The sequence below is a fragment of the Anastrepha obliqua genome, chromosome 3 (genome assembly GCF_027943255.1).
Source record: "Anastrepha obliqua isolate idAnaObli1 chromosome 3, idAnaObli1_1.0, whole genome shotgun sequence".
Lineage (NCBI taxonomy): Eukaryota > Metazoa > Arthropoda > Insecta > Diptera > Tephritidae > Anastrepha > Anastrepha obliqua.
The window spans coordinates 118969549-118995306 of record NC_072894.1 but is presented as its reverse complement, the minus strand read 5'-3'; the positions used below and the strand labels follow the sequence as shown (position 1 = coordinate 118995306).

The following is a 25758-nucleotide window of genomic DNA, read 5'->3' as shown; positions in this document are numbered from 1 at the left end:
AGACAACCTCTTTTTTTTCAATCCAATCACAAGTCACAAAATAACATTCAGTATTGCATTTTATTGTTATGGGAGGGGCGGCAACTCAAAGTAGCAGAATGGATAATTAGAGGAGATGGAGCGGAAAACAGATTGGTGCCCTTAGTGGGAGTCAGGCTGCACTGAAGGCCTTGGAGAACGCAAAGCAAGCTTCAAAGATTGTTCATGAATGTAAGAGGAAGCTTAATTCTGTTAGCAAGACGGAATAAGCTTGTACTTATATGGGTTCCAGGACACCGGGGTGTTCAACGAAATGAAATTGCCGATCAATTGGCTAACTGCGTATCAGCGGTTACCCCACAGGGACCAGAGCCAATAATCGGAATCAGTTCTACAATAATCATGAATTGAATCAGCGATTATGTATGTAATTTACATAAAGAGCGATGGTGCAGAACTGTAAAGTATTTTGTGACAAGCCCGAACAGAAAACTGTCGGAATTTCTTCTAAAACTTGGTAGAAAAGACTTTCGATTGAGGGTCGGTATTATTACAAGACACAACTCATGGAGTTAGCATATGATCACCATTGGAATCATTGAGGACCCGATTTTTTCTGTCTTGCCTACAGATGGCGGATAGCACTGAGCATTTGCTCTGTGAGTGTCCTGTCTTTGCTAGAGCAAGGCTACGAATATTGAATTCCGATGTCATGAGAATGAGTAAAAATGGTTCTCTCAATCTGCAGGATATTTTTAGATTTGCCAAAGAATCTGGGAAATTCTCACAGGATTAGCTATCTCTGTATCTGTCTCCATTCTATCCCTTACTTTGTTTTACTTCTCTCCTTTCTTCCTTGATTATTAACCCTTTTACTTCCCAGAGCTTCGAATACGATGGGCTTTTTAGTTTGAGTGTTTTAGGAGTCACCATTCTCTCCGTGCTTCTTGGCACGCCTTTTTAAAATTTCAAAAAATTTCATTACATTTTATTACAAATTTGAAAATATGACACGCGTAAAAACTCTCAATAGATTTCATTACCAAATAGAGTTCAAAACTTAAAAACTTATTTCATGTTATCCCACAAAGGAGCGTAGACTTATGATGTACATATGTATGTACTTATGTACGTGCACTTATACAAGTGAAACATTTCTAAACCTCGCTACTAAAGAATATCAATGCTCACTCAATCATCCATCGCCATCGTTGGTACACAAAAAATCATTGCCTACAACTAGGCTATGCGTAAAGTGAGCACGTAACAGCGAAATGTTAATTAACATAAGAATGTTAAGAATAAGAATTACAGAGAACATATACAGCTGCAAACATGAAAATAGCTATTGATATTTATTTCATGGTCATAAATTCTCGGGTAATAATAAAACTTGCATATACACAATAAACAAAACAAAGTAGTATTTGAGAAATCTTACTTAATAACGATTGTTTTTTCTGCCAATTTAGGGTGAAAAATCATTTGAAGACAAGAGTGATATGTAAATGTATATTTCATAGCTTTACTTTTAATTTAGGCTCTTAAGCTTCTATTTTTGGCACATACTTGCATATAAAGCGTTCTTCAATAGGTGCGCTTCAACTTTTTTCCGATAAGGAGGGCGAACGACGCAATATTTTTTATTTTTCGCTTGTCATTTGTAAACTTCATTAGTATACATTTCATCATGGAATGCTACACACTTGAGCAACGATTGCAAATCGTGCAAATTTTTTATGAAAATAATCGTTCTGTTGCTGCTACTTTAAGAGCATTACGGCTATTTTACGGTCCATTTAACAAGCCGTCCCGTTTTGGGGTTATGTGAAGTCATTGGTCTACAGTAACAAGCCGGCGACGATTTGTGAGCTCAGAGCCAATATTGAACGCGAAGTTGCTGGAATTTCAGCCGATTTATGCAAAAGACTGGTCGAAAATTGGGTTCAACGATTGGACTTCGTAAAACGTGCACGCGGTGGTCATGCAAAAGAAATCGAGTTTCATACTTAAATGTATATGTTCAAACTCGATAATAAAAAAAAAATAGTTAAAAAAGTCAAACCGTTTGTGTTTTATTCAAAAAAAAAGTTGAAGCGCTCTTACTGAAAAACGCATTACTTATATATACATATATACCTATATGTACATATGTGTAACTCAAATGACTACATACATATAAAATAATCTGAAAACACCTCAATGCAAAATAATCAATCATTGCGTCTATTCAATCGGCGCGTTGAAAAATACCAGAATAAATGATACAACTACTAATGGGTACAAATTAAATTAAACATTTTCGATGGAAAAAAGCACTTTTAGTACCTACTCTCAAATTTCATTCGAACAATTTCAAAGCAAAAATACTGCATTTTATTTATATTTATGAATATATAAAATATTTTTCATCCCTAGACTTGAGGCGCTAATATAAAATACCTATGCTTAGATATGGACAGCCAGCGTCAAAATAAAGTGCACACCACATATTGACAAGTTTTGCTGATTTTTGAGAATTTTTTTCGGATTTTCTACATTTAACGTCCACTCGACATTTTTTTATACGGAAGAAAACACCCAACACCGTCAGCAGAAAACAATTTTCAAAAATTAGCGTGATTTTTTATCACTTCAAACTTGCACTTTATTATAACAAAATTTCATGATCTATAAAAGTGCACACCCAAACTTTGTCTAAAAAAATTTGAAATTTTGATGAAATTTCGCCGAATCTTTTAAAATTTTGTACAGAATTCGAAACTTTGCTGTATATAGTAGTTGTTGTAGAATGAGCTATATTTTTATAAAAAAAATAATTGAAATCACAAATAAAAAGTCAACACTTATCAATATGTAGGTACACGCTGACGGTTGTTTGACGCTGACGGTATATTCGTATATTCTTCTTAATTGGTGCGTTAACCGCTTACGCGATTTTGGCCGAGTTTAGCAAAGCGCTTCGTTTCTTTCTCGTGCTAACCGGCGCCAGTTGCACACAGCAAGCGAAGCCAAGTCCTTCTCCACCTGATCTTTTCAACGCAGAGTAAGCCTTCCTCTTCCTCTGCCACCAGCAGCTGGTACCACATCGAATACTTTCAGATACTCGTATATGCGTGTGTTAAATATTTTCGCAAACATACAGATTTAATGTTAATGTAATGCAAAAAAGGGCAACTTCGGATTTGCACAAATACTTCGTTTGATTAAATTTTATATAATATATGAATGGATTTTTTTGTAATGGTTAATGACTGTTAACACTAAAATAGTATTTAACGGTCTGATAGAGAAACGTTAAGTGAGTTTGTATGTACGGTTATATTCGCATGTATGTATGTATGTATTTATAAAAATCATTATCAATCAATTAGCGCTTACCTTCAAATGTATACTTCCGCAGAGGCCTACAAAGAGCAGAAAAACAGAAATTGTTGAAATTTTATATTTAATTTTATTTGTTGAAATGTTATATGAAACTTAACATTGAAAAGGTTTTATTTTTGACTGACTGCAATAATGGCACAAATGGATTTTTATACCATAGTCTGTTTTCATAGAGAGCGAGAGTTCGTGTAATCAGCTCAATTTCATTTACTATTTTTAGTATAAATATGAATATGAGTAGATAGATTTATTAACGAAGGATGTATAGTAGGCCGGGTCGATTTGTGGGGAGGTAAAAAAATCGCCCATTGCTCTGTGAAAATCATATTCTAGGGATCAAAATAAGAAACTTTGCCGAAGGAACCATGCCTCTAAAAGGAATTCTGATGTCCCTCAATTTGGGTCGAACTTTTAGTATTTTTTGTGGGGAGGCAAAAAAATCGCCCATTGCTCTGTGAAAATCATATTCTAGGGATCAAAATAAGAAACTTTGCCGAAGGAACCTTGCCTCTAAAAGGAATTCTGATGTCCCTCAATTTGGGTCGAACTTTTTAGTTTCTTTTCTCATGTAAAGGCCAAAAATGGTGATATTTTGAAATTATTGTATGGGGAACCCCCCAGGGGAGTTCCAAGGGCTGTACCACTGGCATGGGTGGATCGGCCGTCCAAAGTTAGTGGGGGTCGGTCATACATTTGGACTCGATTGGAGCACTCTAAATGGGCCAAAATGGGATTTTTGGTTCGACCCAAATTGGGGGACATCAGAATTCGTTTTAGAGGTATGGTTCCTTCGGCAGAATACGATTTTCACAGAGCAATGAGCGATTTTTAAATCGACCCGCCCCAAAATTTTAAAGCAATTCAATATGTAAGTCTATCTACCGAATTCACATATAAAGGAAAGCATCATTGAATTGAAATTCGCACAGAGGAAAGTGACTTTGAGCATATGAAGGTACGCAAGTTTTTGTATTCTGTTGCAAGAATTTGAGTTTTTTCAAGTTTATGAAAAAAAAAATTTAGTGCTGTTTTCTGAACGCACCTGCAAAATTACAGCTCAGCTCTCTTTATCAGGACGATAAATACGTTTGAATTCACTACTTAAATGCTTATTAAACTCTCAACTCTCGGACTGATATATAATATTTTCAGTGCTAGTTGAGAATTTAAATCTAAAACTGATTAAATCTAAAGTTATGGTTTTCAGAGAATGTACTTGCCATAAAGGCAAAATGGCTGAAATACATAAACAATCCGAGGATAAATATTTCCAAAAAATTGAAAACTTTCTACGCTGCGTCGAGGTCGATAAAGTTTCACGGTGCTCAGATATGGGGTGTTGATAGATATGACCCAGTAGAGAAACTTGTGCGATTCTTTCCAAAAAAGTTAAATTTTCTACCTCCAAACACGTCAGACTATACGCTCCATCTAGAAAGAGGATTGTCACCCCAGTTTTTCAATACTCTCTATACACGTATGAATTTTATTGTACGCTGACTTAGTCTACCGGCAGGTCGGCACTCATTGGAATCAGTGGGGCGCCTCGAACGACTAAATGTGTAACCCGTAGACATTGCAGGCAGAATTGCCGCTGCATGTACAGCACTCACAGTGAGGGGTTCGGGCTGTAGGCCTCTCAAGCATCGTTAGAAACTTCGAGTTCATCCTTCTGTCAACGGAACAATGTATAATACACCCTCGCTTAGAACAACCGGAACTTTCTCCACTCATATTCCATCAAGGGAAGAGTGGACGGGGGGCTACACTTAGGGACAGGGCCTGGTGAACTTGTTCACGGATGAATCGAAGTTGAAAGAAAAGGTTGGCGGAGGAGTTTTTCGCGAGGAGCTCCCCATCAGATTTAAATTCAGGTTAGTGAACCTCCGACAGCCAAGCGGCAATTAGACCCCTCGGGTCAATGACGCTGCATTCGAAACTGGTCAGGTAATGCCTGGCCTTTCTTTCGAATGTGTCCGAATTCTTTGACTTAAGTCTCATCTGGGTTCCTGGTCACAGAGACATTGCCGGAAATTGTGAGTCGGATAAGTTGGCCAGACAAGGAACATGTGAGTTGATTTCGCCGCGAAGGGAGAGAATTGGGATCCCCTTGAATACCTGCGGCCTGCTCCTGGAAAGATGGGCTTCGCCCCAACTCAGCGAGCGTTGGGCCTTTACACAACTTGTAAGGTCGCGAAATCCTTTTGGCCACGTGTGGATCGGGAGCGCTGGGGCAGTTGACGCAAATGCAGCACAATTATCGTTCTAAACCCACCGTCCTAACCATCCCACCACCACCTCTCCCCGTCCTCTCCTGGCACCCCATCGGTTTTTCTCTTTCACCTCACCTCCTTCATAATGGTATCACAAAGGACGAATCCACATATCTTCGTCCAAGTGTGCTCATTCCTTGGGCAATCATTCCAACCTAACCTAACCTAATCTACCGACAAAAAGACTCTGTCGCATCTTGGCTAAGGAAGCAGTAAGACAGAGATCGCATTGGGTTAAGATTGCATAATCAAAGCTGTCGTCAAAAGCTGGTATGTCCGGAGACTAAAAAGTTTCCCTTCGCTTGGAACCGTCGCCCACTATGGAACCCCTTTCGCATTACTTCAGAGTGGCGTTCCATCTTCCTCATTACATAGGTCTATGCCAGATTTGACATTGCCTACCGAGGGACGACCGCTAGTGGAAAAAATGTATATGTCTTTAATAAAAAATAAAAACACTATAATTTAGGAAATGAAATGTGTTAAGCAGACAGATACCTGTAAAATTTCGATTTTTTCATAAAATGTTAATATAATCCTTTAAGAACATGTCACCAAATTTTTAGAACGTCAATTTAAGTATTTCTTACATTATAGGTCGTCAACCGTGTCGACTCTATTCTTTGCGTTCGAGCGCTGGGAGAAAAATTTTCATATATTCAAACTTTAGAGGCATTTTTCTCAAAACTATATTTTTGGAATTGGCGTACACGATAACTCGAAAAGTTATTGACCGATCTCTCTGAAATTTTGCACACATCTTTTTTATGATATTACTTTCTATGTGAATTTACAATTCGAAAATTTTTGGAAAAAATAATTTTTTCGAAGCAAAAATAGTTTTTTTTAATTCATATAGAAATTATGACATTAATAAACAAAAAAATTTTTGGTTTTTTGTATTCAGGCCACTGACGCCGATGCTACAATGCCCGCCGATTGAGAAGCCCCCCTCCTGGAAGAATTGAGTGTACCTCTGCCATTTAAGTGATTAAAATAAAAAAAAACATTTATATTATTTTAATGTATAAATAAACTGTATGTAAATTTTGAAAAAAATATATTGACTTCTTCATTTTAAATAATTTTAATGAAAATCAGGGAAAATATGGCAGTTTACAGGTATCTGTCCCCTTAACTTTGAAGTTAGTAATAGTCTGTTGTTTCGATTAGCAACGTTCCCTGTATTAGTTGTATGAAAAAAGAAACTACTCCGGCTTACAAATATTTTTTACAATGTTACAACTACGAAATTTTTCTTAGTTTTTTTCATTATGAATAAAAATATATATTGTTTTTTTTTTTTATTTTTCTAAAAAACAATTTATTCAAAATAATAGTTATCGCATGATTTTTGACCATGATTAAACTGGAATTGAATTTTCAAGACTAAATTAAAAAGTTAAACGTTTCCCCAGTGTGGTGATTATACAAAAGAATTAAAATAAATATTAAAAACGATAATTAAACTGGAGATACTTATCATCCTTAAGCCAAATAAATAATAATTAAATTTTCCTTTTTGTTCCAGAGTCGTAAATTTCAGAATGGAAAGGCGACTACTGCCAGACTGCCAGGATGTAGACAGCCGCCACTAGACACTAATAGGTACTACCGCGAGTAATAAAAAATACACACATATGTATGTAAATATTTAAAATAATATTCCTTTTTGCTTAAAGAAATTTACAAAAAAAAAAATGGGAACAGCCGGCCCGCGGGAGACAATGGCCAGCTTTTGAGCGCATGCAAACTATGAAAAAGTGTCTCATTAAATGCCACTACCCATTTGTAGGACATTCTGATGTGGGAATTCTAACTATAAACAGTCATTTGTTACTTTAATTAATAAAAGAGACGAGCGCAACACTCGTATAACAAGCTTATCCTCAAATTTGTGGTGTGTGGGCAAATATTAGGTGAAGCGAAAAGTACTCAACGTTTCTTCGCCTTATTTAAACAATGAGATTAAGACAATCATAATTACTCTGAAGTGCATTTTTTAATTAATTCAGTTTTTTCATTCTTCACGTTCTGAGTAATGGAATAAGTGCTCACTTGCCGACCCGAATTGACAATTTCTATGATTTTATTTGACGATTGACCTACCAGAATGCAATCTTTGGCATCACCACTTCACTGTTGCATTCGTTACTATTTTGGGTTCATAAGCAACACACATTTTTTGCACGTGTTTACTCCGATTTTTCACCTTCGTCGTAGAATGCGTCGCATTTTCTTTTTTTTAACTTTATTTTGTTTTGTTCTCGTTGGATACCGCATAATTAGACCATTGCCAAGAACTGTCATTTCAGTAGTATTCCCTTGCTGCTGTATGCTGCTACAACAACAACAACAACTCATCTTTCACCATGACAATGAGAAATCTCACGATCGGCTCACACAAGAGAGCGCTAAAAAAATTTAATTCTTGCCTCATCCGCCTTACAGCCTTGATTTGGCACCAAGTCATTTCTTCTTGTTTCTGAACATGAAAAAAAAAATGCGAGGTTAACCTTTTTCAATGCCTAAAGAAGCTGTTGAAGCTTTTAAACAGCTCAGTTTGGAGTATCCACTCAGAAGTAGAGTGCTTGAAAATTGGTTCAAGCGAAGGTAGAAGTTTATTGACTTCCATATTGAGCCCAAAATGCAGTGGCTCAATAAAGAACTCGGACATACATAGAATGCAGCTTCAAATTTAAAACTTTTGTAAGAAATACCTTGCATTTCTATATTTATATTTTTATATTTTTCTATTGGGTATTCAAATAGGATTTTAAAAATAGTAATAATAGTTTACAAATCTATTACCTCCTTGATATAATAAATTTATCATCCAGCATTCTCAAAATTGGTGTCAAAAAAGAAGTCAGACATCTGGCATTATTACGATTGTTTGGCACTTTAAAACGGGGAATCCCACAATTAATTTGCTCCCGGTAGAAGAGTGCAAAGAAAGAACCAATCGTAATAAATTAAAAATTGAGTCGTGTTTTGATGAATAAAAGCTCAAATTATAAACATGGTTAGACAGCGGGGACGAAGCTCAATTTTAGACAGATATTTAAAAAATGTAAATGTAAATGTTAAAATTCATGAAAAGGGTTAAAACCGTTCGGGAAATCGCAGAAATAGTGAATAGACCCCGTGCGACTGTATACGACGTAAAAAAACGTTTCAAAGAAACAAAATTCGTGGAAAATATGAAGAAATCGGGACGTCCGTGTTTTCGGATACAGATGAACGGTGGATATTGCAAGAAATTAAGAATCATCCAAATTGGATTCAAAATTTGAGCGATCCTAAGCTCGCAACAGACGTAGTCCAGCAGCTTAATATTAACCCTAGACGGACATTCTTCGTCGTTTCGACGACGCTCGATTGCATTTAACTGCTTATCATAATTTCCGTTCATTGTTTTTCTTTAATTTTTCGTACAGCTTTAGTCGTTGTTGAGCTTTAGTTGTGAGCGTCCGTTCATCTGTGCTAGTTGCTTGAAAGTACCGTTTTAAAAAATTTGCGTCGTCGAAACGACGAAGAATGTCAAGGAAATTGAAAACTTTCTTGCTGTAGACGATGACTTAATAGTTTCGGATGAAGATGATTATGCCATTGGCGAGCTTGAGACAGACTTGGGAGAGTTAATGGACGAAGAAAATTCTTCTGAAGAGGTTTCTGCAGACGAAGACGATGTCCCGTTGAATGTGTTGCTTGAAGAGTCTGATATAATTACTTTCTCAAAAAACGAATTACGTGGAAAAAACCGTCATAAGTGGTCGACGCAAAAAGCTACATACGTCTCATAGATATGGACCAAATATTGTACATTAAGTACGTGGTCCTACTCGAATTGTAACCATGGATAATTGGTTCACTTCAGTCTCCTTGGCTAAATCTCTTTTAAAAGAACCATATAAATTAACATTGGTTGGAACATTGCGAGATATACCTTCAGAGAGATAACTCCAGAGATGAAAGTCAGCAAAGGTCGAAAATGTGGCCCTTCAATGTTCGCCTATGACAACGAACGGATGCTCTTGTCATATAAGCCAAAACCGAATAAAATATTTTACTTGTTGTCCTCATGCAATGAAATTTGGAACTGTAAATAGAAAAGATGCCACATATGATCGAGTTCTACAATTCAACAAAAGGTGGTGTAGATACCTTCGACCAAATGTGCAACGTAATGAGTTGCGCTCGAAACACCAACCGCTGGCCAATGGCAGTATTTTTTGACATACTCAATATGGCTTTGTAAATAGTTATGTTATATACACCCATAATATGTTCCAATTGGGACAGAAACCACTTAGTCGCAGAAAATTTATGAAAGGTTTACACTCTGCTCTCATTCAAAAACACTTATATAAAAGACCTAATGTGGTAACTTTTAAAACGGCAGCTCGACAAAATATACAAAGCGGACTAGTTCAACATCATGAGAAGGCAAAAAACAGTGGAGAGGTATCAGCAAGCAAAAAAAGAAAGATTTGCACGATTTGTCCATCATCCAAACGTCGAATGGCCAAATCTTCATGCGCCAAATGTCAAAAAAGCTTGTGTGGAGAGCATAAAATTGATCTCTGTGCCTCATGTGCAAAATAAAGTTAAAGACCTATAAAACAGAGTTTTATTTTTAGTTTTAAGCATAAAATGTACCTTTTTCAAGTATTAATGAATTTTAATTTGATTAATATTACTTTTTTGTTGAAGTTTGTCAGAGGCTATGAGCAAAAAAAAATTTTTTTATTGAATATGAATATTTCTAATTTGAAGTTTTATATTATATTAAAATAAATAAACAAGCATTAAAACTATTAAATAAATATTTAGAGTAAAATATTGCATTTATATTTTATTCTTTTTGGGTGTAGGTGCAATCTGAAGAAAGCTTAAAAAGAGTGGTCGTCGTTTCGACGAAGAATGTCTTTAGTGTACTAAAAATATGAATGTCCTTCTAGGGTTAACTGCAACCCCGAGAGTATACGTATAGCGTTGCGAACGAATAATTATGATTGAAAAGTTGCACGAAAAAAACCTTTCATCAACGAGATTAACCGACACAAGAGAGTAAAATTCTGGAAGCATTATGGGGATAAGGATTTCGAGTACTGGAAGCATGTTTTATTTGCAGATGAAAGCAAGTTTAACATATTTAGGTCAGATGGACAATCATTTGAGTGGACGTGACCTAATGAAGAGTTGCTGGAAAAAACTTACGTCTGTACTTACTGGTACTGGGAATTTGTGTTTCATTGAGGGCAATATGGACCACAAACAACACCTAACAATTAAGAAAGAAAATTTGGTCCAAAGTGCTGAAGAGTTGGGAATTAAGTACAATTTTCAGTGCTATCAAGACAACGCTCCCAAGCATAAAGCATTTGATGTCCGTCTATGGCGTATGTACAACTGCCCTAAAGTACAGGTTGGCTGATGAAAGCCCCTACCAAAAAAAAAATTGAATAACTTTTTTTCTTTTTAAGTTATCTGTTCCATTTTTGTTTTAATTTGCAGATTGATCTTTAAAATTTATTAAAATGGATAACTCGGACACGCAAACAAGAATTTGGATAGTCCGCCGCTATCACGCACTGGAGTCCGTAGTTTTGGTACAGAGAGAGTACAGGCGGATGTTTGGCGGCGATCCCCCGAGAAGATGGACCATGAGACTGGTGAATAATTTTGCTGAGCAAGGAACAGTCGCAAGAAGGCCTTATCATCGAAACCCACCAGTTCGGACGGAGGAAACGATCGCTGCTGTAGCTGCAGCTATACAAAGCAACCCAAGGGTTTCAACAAGAAGCTTATCTGCTCAACTTGGTGTCAGCCGACAGTCTTTGCAAACAATAATGCACAAAGATTTAGACTTATTTCCCTACAAAATTCAAATGGTTAACAAACTGAATGCAGCAGACTTGCCGATTCGCTTGGAATTTTGCCAGAAGATCCTGCAAATGGTGGAAGAAGACCAAAACATGTTAAACTGCCTTTTCATGTCTGATGAGGCCCATTTCGATTTAAACGGCAATGTGAACAAACAAAATTGTCGAATATGGAGTACTTCTAACCCACAGATACTCCACGAGACGGAATTGCATCCTCTTCGCGTGACAGTGTGGTGTGCGGTTTCTTCACGCTGTATTGTCGGGCCTTATTTTTTTGAAGAAAATGGTCACACCGTTTCGGTTACTGGAGACCGTTATTTGAAAATGCTGAAAGAATTTTTCTATCCAGAACTACGCCGAAAGAGAATTCCTTTCAACTCTGTGTGGTTTCAACAAGATGGGGCAACGTCTCACATAGCCCAGACTGTTATGACAGAGTTGCGACGAAAATTTCCCAATAAACTGATTTCAAGAAACTCCGAATTTCGTTGGCCCCCCAGGGCCTGGGGGGCCAGCACCTGACTTTTTCTTGTGGGGTTTATGTAAACAAGAAGTTTATAAAACAAAGCCAACAAATTTGGATGAAGTAAAACAATCCATTCGGGCAACAATTGCGGCTATTCCTGTCGCAACTCTCAAAGCAGCAATGAACAACTTTTTACTAAGACGCCGCACTTGTGTCAACGAGCATGGGGGGGGCATTTAAATTCAATTATTTTTAAAACTAGTTAAGCTACATTTAATAAAATTTAATGACCTTCAACTTGAAAAAAAAAATAAATGAATTCCATACACTAAAAAAAAGTTATTTGAGTTTCTTAATGTAGCAAAATTCATCAGCCACCCTGTACTTGTAACGCCGCCGCAATCTCCAGACATCAATGTATCATAATTGAACATCTGTGGGCGCATTTGGAAAACCAATGAAAAACCTTGTTATTAGAAACAAGAAAGAGTTAGAAGATGCTATCAAAGAGGAGTGGGGGAAAGTAGATGCTTAACATATAAAAAGCTGATCGAATCTATGCCAAGAAGACTATGAGAAAAATAAAGGCTTGACGACTAAATATTCATTACATTGTTTTTTCTTAAATATAATTTGCCAAACTCTACTTTATATAAATATCTGAGGTTTTTTTTGTCATGAATTTTGCTAAGTTTTGTATGATATTTTCTATGTACGAATGCGTTGAAGTTTGTTTATTTTTTTAGCAGTTTTGTATATGGAGGTTGAATTAGTTTTAAAGGTGACACACAGATGGCGCTATTTATCACTTTATCGCGTTGGCAATACTGAATATATATTCATGACAAAGCCTCATCCCTAGGCTTTGTTTATCAGTATCTGTCATTTCGCTGAAGTATAAACAACGCAGTGTTTTCGTGCTCCGAGTATGTCAACTTTCGTGCCGTCGAAACGCAATTTGCGGGAAGCTTTGCTTTTCTGCTTCAATTTGAAAAAAAAAATACAGCCCAAGCCCGTGAATTGCTGCAGAAGGCCTACCCAGACCATACTCCGTCGATTTCAACATGTGAGTACTGGTTTCGACGATTCAAAAGTGGTGATTTTCACACCGAAGACAAGGAGCGTCTTGGCCAGCCCAAAAAGTTCGAGGACGCGGAATTGGGGGAATTGGTAAACGAGGACTCGTGCTAAACCCAAGAAGAGCTTGCTGAATCATTGGGCGTTGATAAATCAACCGTCTGCAAGCGTCTAAAAGCGATGGGAATGATCCAAAAGCAAGGACATTGGGTCCCGTACGAGTTGAAGCTGCGCGATGTCGAACGGCGATTTTTTACGTGCGAATTGCTGATCGAGCGACAAAATCGGAAGGGTTTTTTGCATCGGGTGGTGACTGGCGACGAAAAATGGATCCACTACGATAACCCAAAACGCAAAAAATCATGGGGTTTGACCGGCCACGCATCAACGTCGACGGCCAAGCAGAATATTCACGGCAAGAAAATCATGCTCTGCATTTGGTGGGATCAGGTCGGCGTCGTATATTTTTAGCTGCTCCAACCGGGCGAAACAATCACGGGGGATCGTTACCGACTGCAATTGATGCGTTTAAGCCGGGCATTGAAAGAAAAACGGCCGGAAACGGTAAAAAGGCACGACAAGGTTATTTTGCAACATGACAACGCTCGGGCGCATGTTGCTCAACCTGTCAAAAAATACCTTGGAACGCTTGGCTGGGAAGTGTTACCCCACCCGCCGTATAGTCCAGACATAGCTCCCTCCGATTATCATTTGTTCCGGCATATGAGTCTCGATTTGGCGGACCAGCGGTTCTCCTCGTACGAGGCTACCAAAATATGGGTTGAGTCATGGATAGCCAAGCAGCGGCCAGAATTTTGGAGAAACGGCATCCGGAAATTGCCCGAAAGATGGGCGAAAGTTGTAGCTAGCGATGGCCAATACTTCGAATAAAATATTTTGTACCGTTTATTCACAATAAAGCCCCAAATCTTCGAAAAACACCTTTAAAACTAATTCTCCCAATATATATTTTTAGTTTTAAAACCATATCACTTGGGTGTCTGGGTTCTTTATTGAGCCACCGTATAAAAGGCAAGACTCGCGCAGCAGATTACAGTGAATGCACCTTCAAAATGTATAATTTGCTATTATAATAAATATATATAAATGCATATAAGCGTTCCAGCTCTTAAGAGAAACTGGAAATCTCAGCCAAGAATGCTTGAGTGAGAGGCAATCAAGAAAAAAGGTGGATGATTTTTATTGAAATTAGGTCAGACCTTCCATTTGCTCGTCGCATTTGTCAGCTTTTCATTACATTTTCATTATCTACATTAATTCAATATTCTGTTTGATCTTTTGTTTGCGATATACTTTCTGACTCATTCCAATTCAGCTGTGTAAATTTCACTTTGTATTAATATTTTATGAAAATTTTAAAAAATCTGGGTAACGAGAGAAAGTTGGCTATACTTGCTCTAAAATTAACATCAACATAATGGACTTGTAAAGCAAAACTTCTTTATTTACTTCACTATTCATATGAATGCACAAACTTTAGAATTTTCTCCGCCTTACACTTGCGCTCAACTTAACGAGCCCCATCAATTTGTATGGTAATGCAGCCATTGCATTGTAGGTAAGTAGTTGAGGCATAGCAAGAATTAAGACAAGTTAGAGTTTATTTTTCGAAAATCACTAAGATAAATTAAATTTATATCAACTTTTATTAGTTTAATAATCAAGTGCAATTTGCATGTTTTTAACATAGAAATCACCATAAAAGCCTTTGGGTTTGTATAAAAGCGAGGTGAATGCATTTGAAAATCGTAGTACATTTTTGGAAAGATGCAGTGGAACATAGTTTGTTGTCTCTTTTTGGGTATATTGAAAAGGGATTTCTCTTCAAATTAACTGCTTCAATACACATTTTCTCTATTTCTAACAGTGGCTTTTGTTGTGGCGAACGAAACCAACACCTTAACGGAGGATTCGAAACCACAAGTGGGAAAAGATGCTGAAGAAGTGCGTGGAGTTGTAAAAAAGGATTTGAGTACATTGAGTATAAAGGAACAAAAACAAGTGGTACAGATCGCAGACTCGATTTCTAAAAAAGAAGCAGAAAACTCAAATGCTGAAACGACAACGGAAGCAGACACCGACACCGAAGTGGTGGAAGCGCAATTTGTTGAAGGTGAGAATACTATAGATAATGTCACCGATTCCGCCCCAAAATCGCCAGTATCCTGTGAAAATGACTCCACAAAACAAAAACACGAGCAGCGTCCGGAGAACTTAAGTGCCACACCTAAATTTCATGGCGGTGGTAAGCCTTATCTTCAGTTAGTTGTGCCCACACAATATCCGTACACTACAAGAGCACCACCGCCACACCACTATCATCCGGGTCATGATGGTGGTTATGATCACGGCGGTTATCCTAATTATGGCGGGAACTCAGGCTATGGCGGGAACCCCGGCTATGGCGGGAACCCAGGCTATGGTAGTAATCCTGGGTATGGTGGATATCCTGGGTATGGTGGTTATCCTGCGTATGGTGGTTATCCTGGTTATGGCGGCTATGGTGGCTATCCCGGTTATGGCGGTTATCCCTTCTACGGTGGTTATTCCTTTTACGGCGGTTATCCCTTTTACGGCGGATATCCCTTCTTTCCTTTTGTTAATGGCACATTCGCACGCTTTCGCAATCTCAATTTAGAACAACAGATTGACGCTGAAGACTCAAGGAGCTCGACGACATCAAAGAAGAAGGAAAATGTGAAAGAGTCCATACCATCATTCTTTCGTTTATGGAATTTTGGTTGAATTTCAAATAAATAAAACTTTTGGCAGCATTAAACTCGTTTTTTTTCTACACTCAAAAGTGATTTGAATCAACGCTTGGCGCCTTTACAATTTGTTTATGCAGCTAAAAGAAAAAAGTATCGAAATAAACAATTGGTAAATCTTGTTTTTTATTATTGCCCTGCTATGCTGACTCACAATGATGCAAAACAAAGGTTGGATATTCACATCTGCGAATTAAATGTACTTGTACTGAAATATCGGGGCGAGCCACTTTATTATGTGCGAATATGCGATTTACTTGCGCGTTACTCATCGCGAAGTCGTCTTTGAAACGTGTATTGAATCTTGTATAAGTACATACGTACACATCTATGTACATGTATGATAATAGTTTTTATGCACAATACTTCAAGTATTATTGAAAAAATAGGCAACACTTTCAATGAATCAATAAAAAAGAATTCTGTGATTATCGCGCCGCAAAACCATTTAATTTCAGGCACTTCAATATTATGAGACATAGTAAAGTGCATAAGAAACATAATAATGATAGTAATTCATATGCCTTCTTTATAGCTTGAAATTATTTTTTGTTGAGGCCTTCAAAGTAGACATCTGTCTACTACACAACCAACTTCACCTCATCATCATCACTAACTTTTTTCCTCAAAGCGCGTTTTTTTTTTCATTTTAAGAAACAAATACAAGTTTGTGGGGGCTATATCCAGACTTTGGTTTGACAGCTGCGAATGACAAACTGTGTTGACATTTCTGTTCAGTGCTCATCATGAATCGTTTACGTCCAGAACAACACTTCCATGTGGAAATTTAATTTGAAACAAAAAAAGAGAATCTGTTCGCAAAGTCCATAGAGCGAAGTGTGGAAGAAGACACCGAAATAACGATTTGTCATCGTTCTCAACTTGTTGGCCTTCGTCCTTCGACTACATGAAAGGATCTTGGCTAACGTGCCTATGAAAGAATTGAGCAAAATTACCATCGTTTGCAACACATTTTTGCTGATTGGGTTCAATTAGATTTATTATTCATATTTATTAGAAAAGGTAGTCCAAACTTCGACTGATCGAATGGACCATGTAACTCGCAGCCACGGCGGACATATGCCGGCTATCATATTCAAAAAATAAATGCTATGAAATTATCTATCAGACCGCCACCTTAATACTCAATCCGCCTTAGGTACATACATATAGCCTACGGGGACTAACAAAAGTTCGGCAAATCGTTGGTATTTTTTATTTTTTTGAAAAATGTTTAAATACCATTAGTTTTGTTATAGTTCTACGATGTTTCATTTGAAATGTCAAAAAAATAGGTTAGACTGGAGTCGAGAAAACGTAAAATGATTGATCCTATATCAGTAGAAATCTCGCCAGCACCAACAGGAAATTCGTTACCCAACACTTCTCAGCTTTAACTCAAGCCTGTGCATATAAAACGTACACCTCATTTCTTAAGACTCTTTGTACAGGGTTTGATTGAAAAGTAATGAGCCTTCCCGCGCGGAGCGTCTGCCAAGCGATCAACCGAATCGGCTGGTGGGGGAAAATGATCGTTGGACCTTCCCCTTCCACTAGAAACCGGTCGCAGTTCGCTGGCAACAGCGGGGCAGTCAACATCGCTCCGCGCGTGAAAACTGTTTTAAAAGTGTGTTAGGATTTTGCAGTGGCGAAAATGCAGCGATCGTTGGAGCAACGTTACTCGATCAAATTTTGCGTAAAGCTAAACAGTTCGTACCTCCGGGAAGCACTGTAAACGCGGCATTTTACAAAGAAGTGCTCCTTCGGTTGAAAAACCGCGTCGCCCGGGTTCGGATCGACCTCGTCAACAATTGGACCCTTCATCACGATAGTGCGCCGACGCAGACCTCCTTCCTCTGCACCTCTGCATTGGCCAAGATGGGGGTTCCGGTGCTTTCCCACCCTCCCTACAGCCCAGACCTGTCCTCTCCGGACTTCTTTTTGTTCTCGCGCCTGAAAAGAAAGCTGAAGGGGAGGCTTTTCGACTCCATGGAGGCGATGCAAAAAACTGTGACAGCCGAATTGAACGCGATTCCGGCGGATGAGTTTAAAAAATGGTTCCTGCAGTGAAAGGACCGCTACCAGCGGTGTATTGACGCTCAACGGTCCTATTTTGAAGTATATTAGTTGTATAAGCCAAAAGGTTTAATAAAACTGCTTAAAAAAAATTTACTTTTCAATCAAACCCTGTAAGTGGTATGAAAGATTCCAGATTTCTGTGTGATTTTTGGTTATTTCCAAAAAATAAAAAAAAATTGAGAGAAGAAGCCTTTGGTAGTAATGAACTTAAGAAGCTACAAAAACGCGATTTTGAGGACTGTTTTCAACAATTGACTTACAGATTAAAAAAATGTGTTGAAGATAAAAAGGAATGAAAATTAAAAAAAAAATTGTATAATTTTTTCGATTTAATTTACCTTACCTTTGTTAGTACCTCCGTATTTTAGTAGCACGCAGCCTATAATACTAGAGTAAAATCTTTCAAGTTTGTTTCTGGTTGGCACCATTAGAAGCACTGAGAAGTGTTATCGGAAGATTTATAAAATTTGCTAATAGCGTCGTACGTCAATCATATATGACACTTGTGTAGACAGCTGCGCTATGCAAACAGGCAAGCAATGGAGCGTGCAAACGTTAAAATAAGGATTTGCATCACTCAAAATCATTTTTTTTTACTTTGTAAAAAAATAATTAAAAAACAAATTTGGGTGATTAATTTTGCGCCACCTTCTATTTTACTTTTACGAAAAAAGTGAAGGTGTCAAAGTGAGCTTTAAAGATTTTTTTAGAAAACTGAAGTTTCTTTTTAGAAAATCGCCACATTCTTAGTTTTGCTCTTAGAACGGAAGCGACAACTTTTCTCTCTCTTTAAGTAGCTCACAGATTTGATTGCAAAATAACTGCTAATTTTTGGGGAGCAACAACATGTCAAGTGAATTTTTGATATCTAGAACTGAAGTTAGACATATTTCCTTCCAAAGAGGAATGGGATAACGGGCTCATTGTTAAGATAAATAAAGTAAACATCTATACAGATGGCTCAAAACTGGATAACAAAGTAGGTGGAGGGGTCTACTCCGACAAACTCGGAGTATGCCAATCATTCCGCTTACCTGATCCTTGCAGTGTATTTCAGGCGGAAGTCACTGCCATAAAAGAGGGGCTTAAAGAGATAAAAACGAGAGTATTATCCACAAATGAAGTCTTCATTTACTCGGACAGTCAAGCAGCAATAAAAGCGCTGGAATCAAAAACACACTCGTCAAAAACAGTTCTAGAATGTTTTAAACTACTAGATGACGTATCTAAGTGCTACAAGGTGCACCTTATCTGGGTACCGGGCCACAGGGACATTCCAGGAAATTGTAAGGCGGATGAACTTGCAAGAGCCGGTACAACGCTCGATCTCGAACCGGATAAGGCGCTGCTACCCATACCTATAGCCACTTGTAAATTACTTATAGACAGGGAAACCATCAAAAAGGTAAATACAATCTGGCAAAACCTCACAACATGCGAACTAAGCAGACAGACATGGCCGAACTGGAACAGCGGTCGATCGAAGATCTTGCTAAGATTCAACAGGGAATCTATAAGAAAAATGATAGGTGTTTTAACAGGTCATTGTTTAATAGGCAGCCACGCTAGAAGGTTAGGACTACCTTACTTCGATTTCTGTCGAAGCTGTCTAAATACAGAAGAAGAGGAAACAGTCAGACACCTTTTATGTGAGTGTGAAAGCCTAGCTAGGAGAAGGCTGCGCACCCTCGATACAGCATTTCTAACCGATGTAGCGGATATAGCCCATCTAAAGCTAACGAAGCTCTGCTCGTTTATTAAAGCAACCGGATGGTTTGAAAGGGAACACGTAGAGTAAGGATAAGCTCCAGTGGTATCACAATGGACCTGCCGAAGGTCTAAGTGTGTCTTACGACAACCACCCTACCTACCTACCTACCTACCTAGACATATTTTAGACAAGACATTCTGAATCCATTTGCCATATATGACACTTTTATGACCCCACTAAGTTGTAGCGACCACAAAAACTCAACATAAAAAAGTAAAAAAAAAATTATCGTTATTCGATAATAGCAGCGAAAGGCAACGCGGCTACTTCCTGAAAGTTGGAAAATAAGAAGCACCCTAATGTATATATGCATGTTTATACATATTCCTATGTATAAGGCCACACTTAAAATTTATACCCATAATAACCACTTCAAAAATTTTATCAAAAGGAAACGGAATTCTCGATTCAATTGTTCACGTGATTACTTGATTTACGAGTGCTAATACCTGCTTGCTTTGGGGGCGGCTTATCTAAAAGTTAGATAGTTCTAACTAGTGAGTCATACCGAATAAGCACACACAAATGGAACTCGTCAACAAATTAGAAACTCGCCAAAAAACAATTGCACGTAAGTTTTTCTTGCATAAACCTCTATGTTTTTTAGAGTATGATAAAATATGGTTGTCAAAAAAGTCTTGCGGTATTTTTATTGAATTTTCAATTGTTCATAAAATTGGTTATAATAATGCGATTTAAGTCAAATATGCGCCGTTTTGTTCGATGAAGAGTTCCCAACGAGATGCCAACTTCATAATGCATTTCTTATAGAAGTTCGCTTCCCTATTGTCAAAAAACTCGGAGAGCCAATTTTCACAGGACTCTCTTGTGGACAACTTCCGACTACCAAGCTCGTTCGCCATGGACAGAAATAGGTGGTAATCACTTGGTGCGAGATCCGTACTATACGGTGGATGCAAAAGAACCTCCCATCCGAGCTCCCGGAGCTTCTGGCGCGTCACCAAAGATGTGTGTGGCCTGGCGTTGCCCTGATGGAAGACAATTCGGCCTCTGTTGATCAAAGATGGCCTCTTCTGCATGAGTGCTGCATTCAAGCGGTCCAGTTGTTGGCAGTACAGGTCCGAATCGAGCGTTTGGCCATAGGGGAGCAGATCATAGTGGATGATTCCCTGCCAATCCCACCAAACACACAGAAGAACCTTCCTGGCCGTCAATCCAGGCTTATCCACCATCTGGGCAGCTTCACCGCTTTTCGACCACGACCGTTTGCGCTTCACGTTGTCGTAAGTGACTCACTTTTCATCGCCAGTCACCATCCGCTTCAAAAACGGGTCGATTTTGTTGCGATTCAGAAGCAATTCGCATGCATCCATACGGGCAAAAATGTTTTTTTGCGTCAAATCGTGTGGCACCCATACATCGAGCTTCTTTTTGAATCCAAGCTTCTTCAAATGGTTTATAACGGTTTGATGACTCATGCCCAGCTCTTGGCCGATGCTACGGCTGCTACTATGCCGGTCTCTTTCGATCAATTCAGCGATTTTATCGCAATTTTTGACGACAGGCCTTCCAGACCGTGGCGCATCTTCGATCACCTCTGCACCAGAACGAAAACGTTGAAACCATCGTTGTGCAGTGGAAATGGAAACTGTATCGGGTCCATAAGCTGCACAAATTTTATTCGCAGCATGAGATGCATTTTTGCCTTTATCGTAGTAGTACTGTAAAATATGCCGTATTTTCTCTTTATTTTGCTCCATGTTTGCGACGCTATAACTCACGAACGACTAAAAGCAAACAACAATTAATCAAACACGTGTTAGCACGTGAAAAGAGCTTTCCAAAAAGCTCTAGCGTGAACCGATGCGACGAATACAACTAATATAGAACTACGCGCTTGCAAAGACAAGCTTGGGGAAATACCGCAAGACTTTTTTGACAACCTATATATAAATAAAGTTTGACAATCTATACCAAAATGATACCAAATAAACTGAAAAAAATGGTTTTTATACTAACAATTTTTTTTTTCATTTTTATTCATTTTTCATGAGTCCCCCAGCATTCTATGTCGTGGAGCACCCAGACTTGGGCACTCACACAAATAGTGAAATACTTTTTCCTTAGATTTTTCTTCATTGCAGCTTCTGCATGTATCATTGTACGGCCACCATATCTTCTTGGCATGGTCTTCCAAAGGCCAGTGGCCGGTTATTGTTGACGTAATTCTGAATATGTCTGCTCGTGACTTTCTGAAGCTCTTCAGTTTTGGATTTATTGAAATTTGTTTTTTAGTAATTTGCAGGTATCCGCGTTAGTCTATCTGTCAGCGGCCTGCTTTTGGAATAGATACACTTTGGATTTATTATAGGATGCCCCTTTCTTCCCAGTTCATCAGCTTTCTCATTTCCTTCTAGGTTCCTATGGCCTGGTACCCAGATGAGAGTGATGTCCGTCGTGCGCGCTAAGGCATTAAATTCTTCTTTGCATTGTGTGACAATTTTTGAATTCGTTGTAGGTGACTTTAAGTCTAAGATGGCTGCTTGACTATGTGAAAAAATACATACTTCCAGTAGTTGTTGTGGATGGTTTCTAATTATCCTACAAGCTTCCCTTATCCCGAGAACTTCTACTTGAAAGATACTATTCCAATTTCCCAGGCGAAAAGTCTGGGACCTTTCGAGGTTCTTCGAATATACTTAGGCGCCGATGCCGTAGTCCATCTTGGATCCGTCAGTGCAAAGTGCAGTTACATAGATTCCCTTTGACTACTGACTTCAAATCCCATTTCTTTCCCAAAAACAACCCTCTTTTATTCTAAAGGTGATATTCGTTGCTGTTAATCTGGTAATGAGAGCATGACATTCAGTGCTCGTTGTACACTTGTTAGCCGCCTGACGTTATACTGCTTGCTTAATGCCATATGACTTAATCGGTCTCACAATGGCGGTGTACATCCAAAGAGCGAGTTTAAGCTTTAAACCACAGCTTCTACTGTTTACCATTTTGCAAGTGTAATAAGCTACATAAGCTTTTTCTACCCGCTTTTCTACATTGTGCCTCCAGTTAAGCTTCTAATCTAGCACTACTCTTAGATAAGTCACTCTGTCAGTAAACGGAATTTCATTTCATTGATTGATGGTAATCTAAACTGCTTCGGTTAACATTTTGGCCACTGCTCGCAGCCCACCCCCAGAGCTCCTTCTAGTATTTCGATAATAGTAATTTGTCGAAAGCTTGCGATACATCAAGAAAAACGGCTGGACATCCTTTTTTCTTTTCCCCAGCTCTTCCTATGGTGCATACGACTCTGTTACAAATGGGCTTAGAAAAGTAAAAAAAATTATCGAAGAAGTTTTTTTTTCTAACAATTTCGTCGCCCTTCACTATGTAAGGGTTTTTCAGTAAGAGCGCTTCAACTTTTGAACTTTTTTGAATAAAGCACAAATGGTTTGACTTTTTTAACTAATTTTTTTTTTATTATCGAGTTTGAACACATACATTTAAGTATGAAATTCGATTTCTTTTGCATGACCACCGCGTGCACGTTTTACGAAGTCCAATCGTTGAACCCAATTTTCGACCACTCTTTGCATAAATCGGCCGAAGTTCCAGCAATTTCGCGTTCAATATTGGCTCTGAGCTCACAAATCGTCGCCGGCTTGTTGCTGTAGACCAATGACTTCACATAACCCCAAAACGGGACGGCTTGTTAAATGGACCGTAAAATGGCCGTAATGCTCTTAAAGTAGCAGCAACAGAACGATTATTTTCATAAAAAATTTGCACGATTTCCAATCGTTGCTCAAGTGTGTAGCGTTCCATGATGAAATGTATACTAATGAAGTTTACAAATGGCAAGCGAAAAATAAAAAATATTGCGTCGTTCGCCCTCCCTATCGGAAAAGCGCACCTATTGAATAACCCTATATGTATAAGTATGTTCGCTCTAAAGTTGAATTGTTTATCAGCATAACATTAAACTTAAAACTTTTGCGCTCTTTATAATACAAACTTAGTACTCGTAAATGTTTTATGTTAGGATAACTTAAAAAAGTCATAAACTTGAGTACATTGTTTTTAATTGTTCGTTGAATTTTTTATCGCACTCTATGTACACGCATCGACACATGTTTGAATTTATATACATGCATGCCCGTATGTATAACTATGTGTACATTTGTGCAAATGTACATTCAATGTGTGACTAATAATTATTATTGAGTTATATATTTTTTTAAGAAATTGAAATTATTAGTAATTTTGTTGTGTTTATCATTAGTTGACATTGTTTATATTTTACAGCGATATATTATATTTATTTATTTTACATGCATATATATTACATAGCATGCTTTTATATAATGGGCGCTTACATTCTTTGTTGGGTGCTTGGCCGAGCCCCTCCTCCTATTTGTGCTGGGCGTCTTGATGTTGTTCCACAAATGGAGAGACCTACAATTTATGTCGCGTCTGAACAGCAGATCAAAGAGATTTTTTGTGGCAGAAATACAATCGGAGGTTTTTCCTTGCTTGCATTGGAGTGACAGCTTTTAGAAAAAAACCTTTCTTAAGGGTGGTTAAGTTTCAAGGACCGGTGTTGATTTTAAATAAAATACAATTTTTTTAGGAAATTATTCTCATTACTCTTTATTATGATAATATTGGTATGGCTCAATTACGTGTGGAGCAAAAGATCGGCCAAATGGCCGCCGCAGCCTCGGCGGCACACCTTCATCCGATGGTCCAAATTTTCGATGACACTGAGGCATAATTGAAGTTCTATGCCGTTAATGTGCCAAATTATCTCATCCTTTAGCTTTTGAATTGTTGCTGGCTTATCGACGTACACCTTTCCTTTCAAATGAGCCCAAAGAAAGAAGTCCAACGGTGTCAAATCACATGATCTTGGCGGCCTATTGACATCGCCGCGACGTGAGATTATTCGGCCATCAAATTTTTCGCGCAAAAGAGCCATTGTTTCGTTAGCTGTGTGACAAGTGGCACCGTCCTGTTGAAACCACATATCGTCCACATCCATATCTTCCAATTTGGGCCATAAAAAGTTCGTTATCATCTTACGATAGCGAACACTGTTCACAGTAACTGCCTGACCGGCCTCATTTTGGAAAAAATACGGCCCAATGATGCCGTCGGGCCATAAACCGCACCAAACAGTCACTCTTTGTGGGTGCATTGGTTTTTCGGCAATCATTCTTGGATTATCATTCGCCCAAATGCGGCAAATCTGCTTATTGATGAATCCACTGAGGTGAAAATGTGCCTCATCACTGAAATGATTTTCTTCATGAAGTGCGCGATATGCATTTTGATTTGAATGTCCGTTTTTAAATAAGCCTGAATAACTTTAACGCGTTGCTCGATTGTACATCTTTCCATGGTTCAAATTGAATTAATCTGAAATTGAAAAATGTCAAATGAAATGCAGAAAAAATTTGACGTCTAGGCGTGGTTCACATTCAACATCGGCCTTTGAAATCTAACCACCCTTTATAATTTTTGTTGTTTCGAGCACACAGTGGATTTCGAAACCGAACATTACCGAATGGTGTTGCTGCATTTTATATTTTGCGTCTACTAAGCAGTAAAATAATAATAAAAATGGCTTAATTGTTTTTCAAAATATTATTCTAGGAAGTCGCTACATTTCTGTATTCGCCCAAACTAATTTTCAAAGCACTTTTGGCACCCAGAAGTGGATAACTCCAAATCGAGCTTTTAAAGTCTTCAGGCATTGAAAACGTTCAGGATTATTCGTCTTCGGCGGTTGGTTTCCCTCAATTCTGCGCAACTTCAGGCAAGCAAATGGTGTGTATAACACTCAGAATTGATTGTTTTAAGTTCCTCTGCTGGCACTCTTGCGACATGACCAGAGTTTGCCAAAAAACAGTCAACCATTTGCTTTGAGGTGCATCTTCCACGAACAACTTGTATTCGGTTAAGCTGCTCTTGGAACACCCATACTGTCGATTGATGTTTTGTTCTAGACTCATATGTATAGATCCAAGATTTTTCACTTGTTACGATGCCATAGACGTGCTTTGATTGAGCGCGGCTCAATTTC

General features: G+C 38.2%; 2 protein-coding genes across 3 annotated transcripts in view; one reads left to right on the top strand and one right to left on the bottom strand.

The window, feature by feature from the left end:
* Positions 1-25758, bottom strand: part of LOC129240113 (unconventional myosin IC) — a 122255-nt gene that overhangs the window by 42437 nt on the left and 54060 nt on the right. For both annotated transcript variants that reach the window (XM_054875637.1, XM_054875636.1), the window contains exon 2: positions 3361-3386. The gene's annotated coding sequence lies outside the window, so the exon portion shown is untranslated. The remainder of the gene's footprint in view (positions 1-3360; positions 3387-25758) is intronic.
* Positions 14862-15839, top strand: LOC129242176 (translation initiation factor IF-2-like). The gene is made up of 3 exons (XM_054878739.1): positions 14862-14895; positions 14962-15420; positions 15475-15839. The coding sequence occupies exons 1-3, from the start codon at positions 14862-14864 to the stop codon at positions 15837-15839; spliced, it is 858 nt and encodes a 285-aa protein (XP_054734714.1).

Coding starts and splice junctions, on each gene's coding strand:
- LOC129242176 (XM_054878739.1), top strand. CDS start 14,862: ATGCAGTGGAACATAGTTTGTTGTCTCTTTTTGG. Junction 14,896..14,961: donor AGTTTGTTGTCTCTTTTTGG/GTATATTGAAAA, acceptor TATTTCTAACAG/TGGCTTTTGTTGTGGCGAAC. Junction 15,421..15,474: donor GCCACACCACTATCATCCGG/GTCATGATGGTG, acceptor GCGGGAACTCAG/GCTATGGCGGGAACCCCGGC.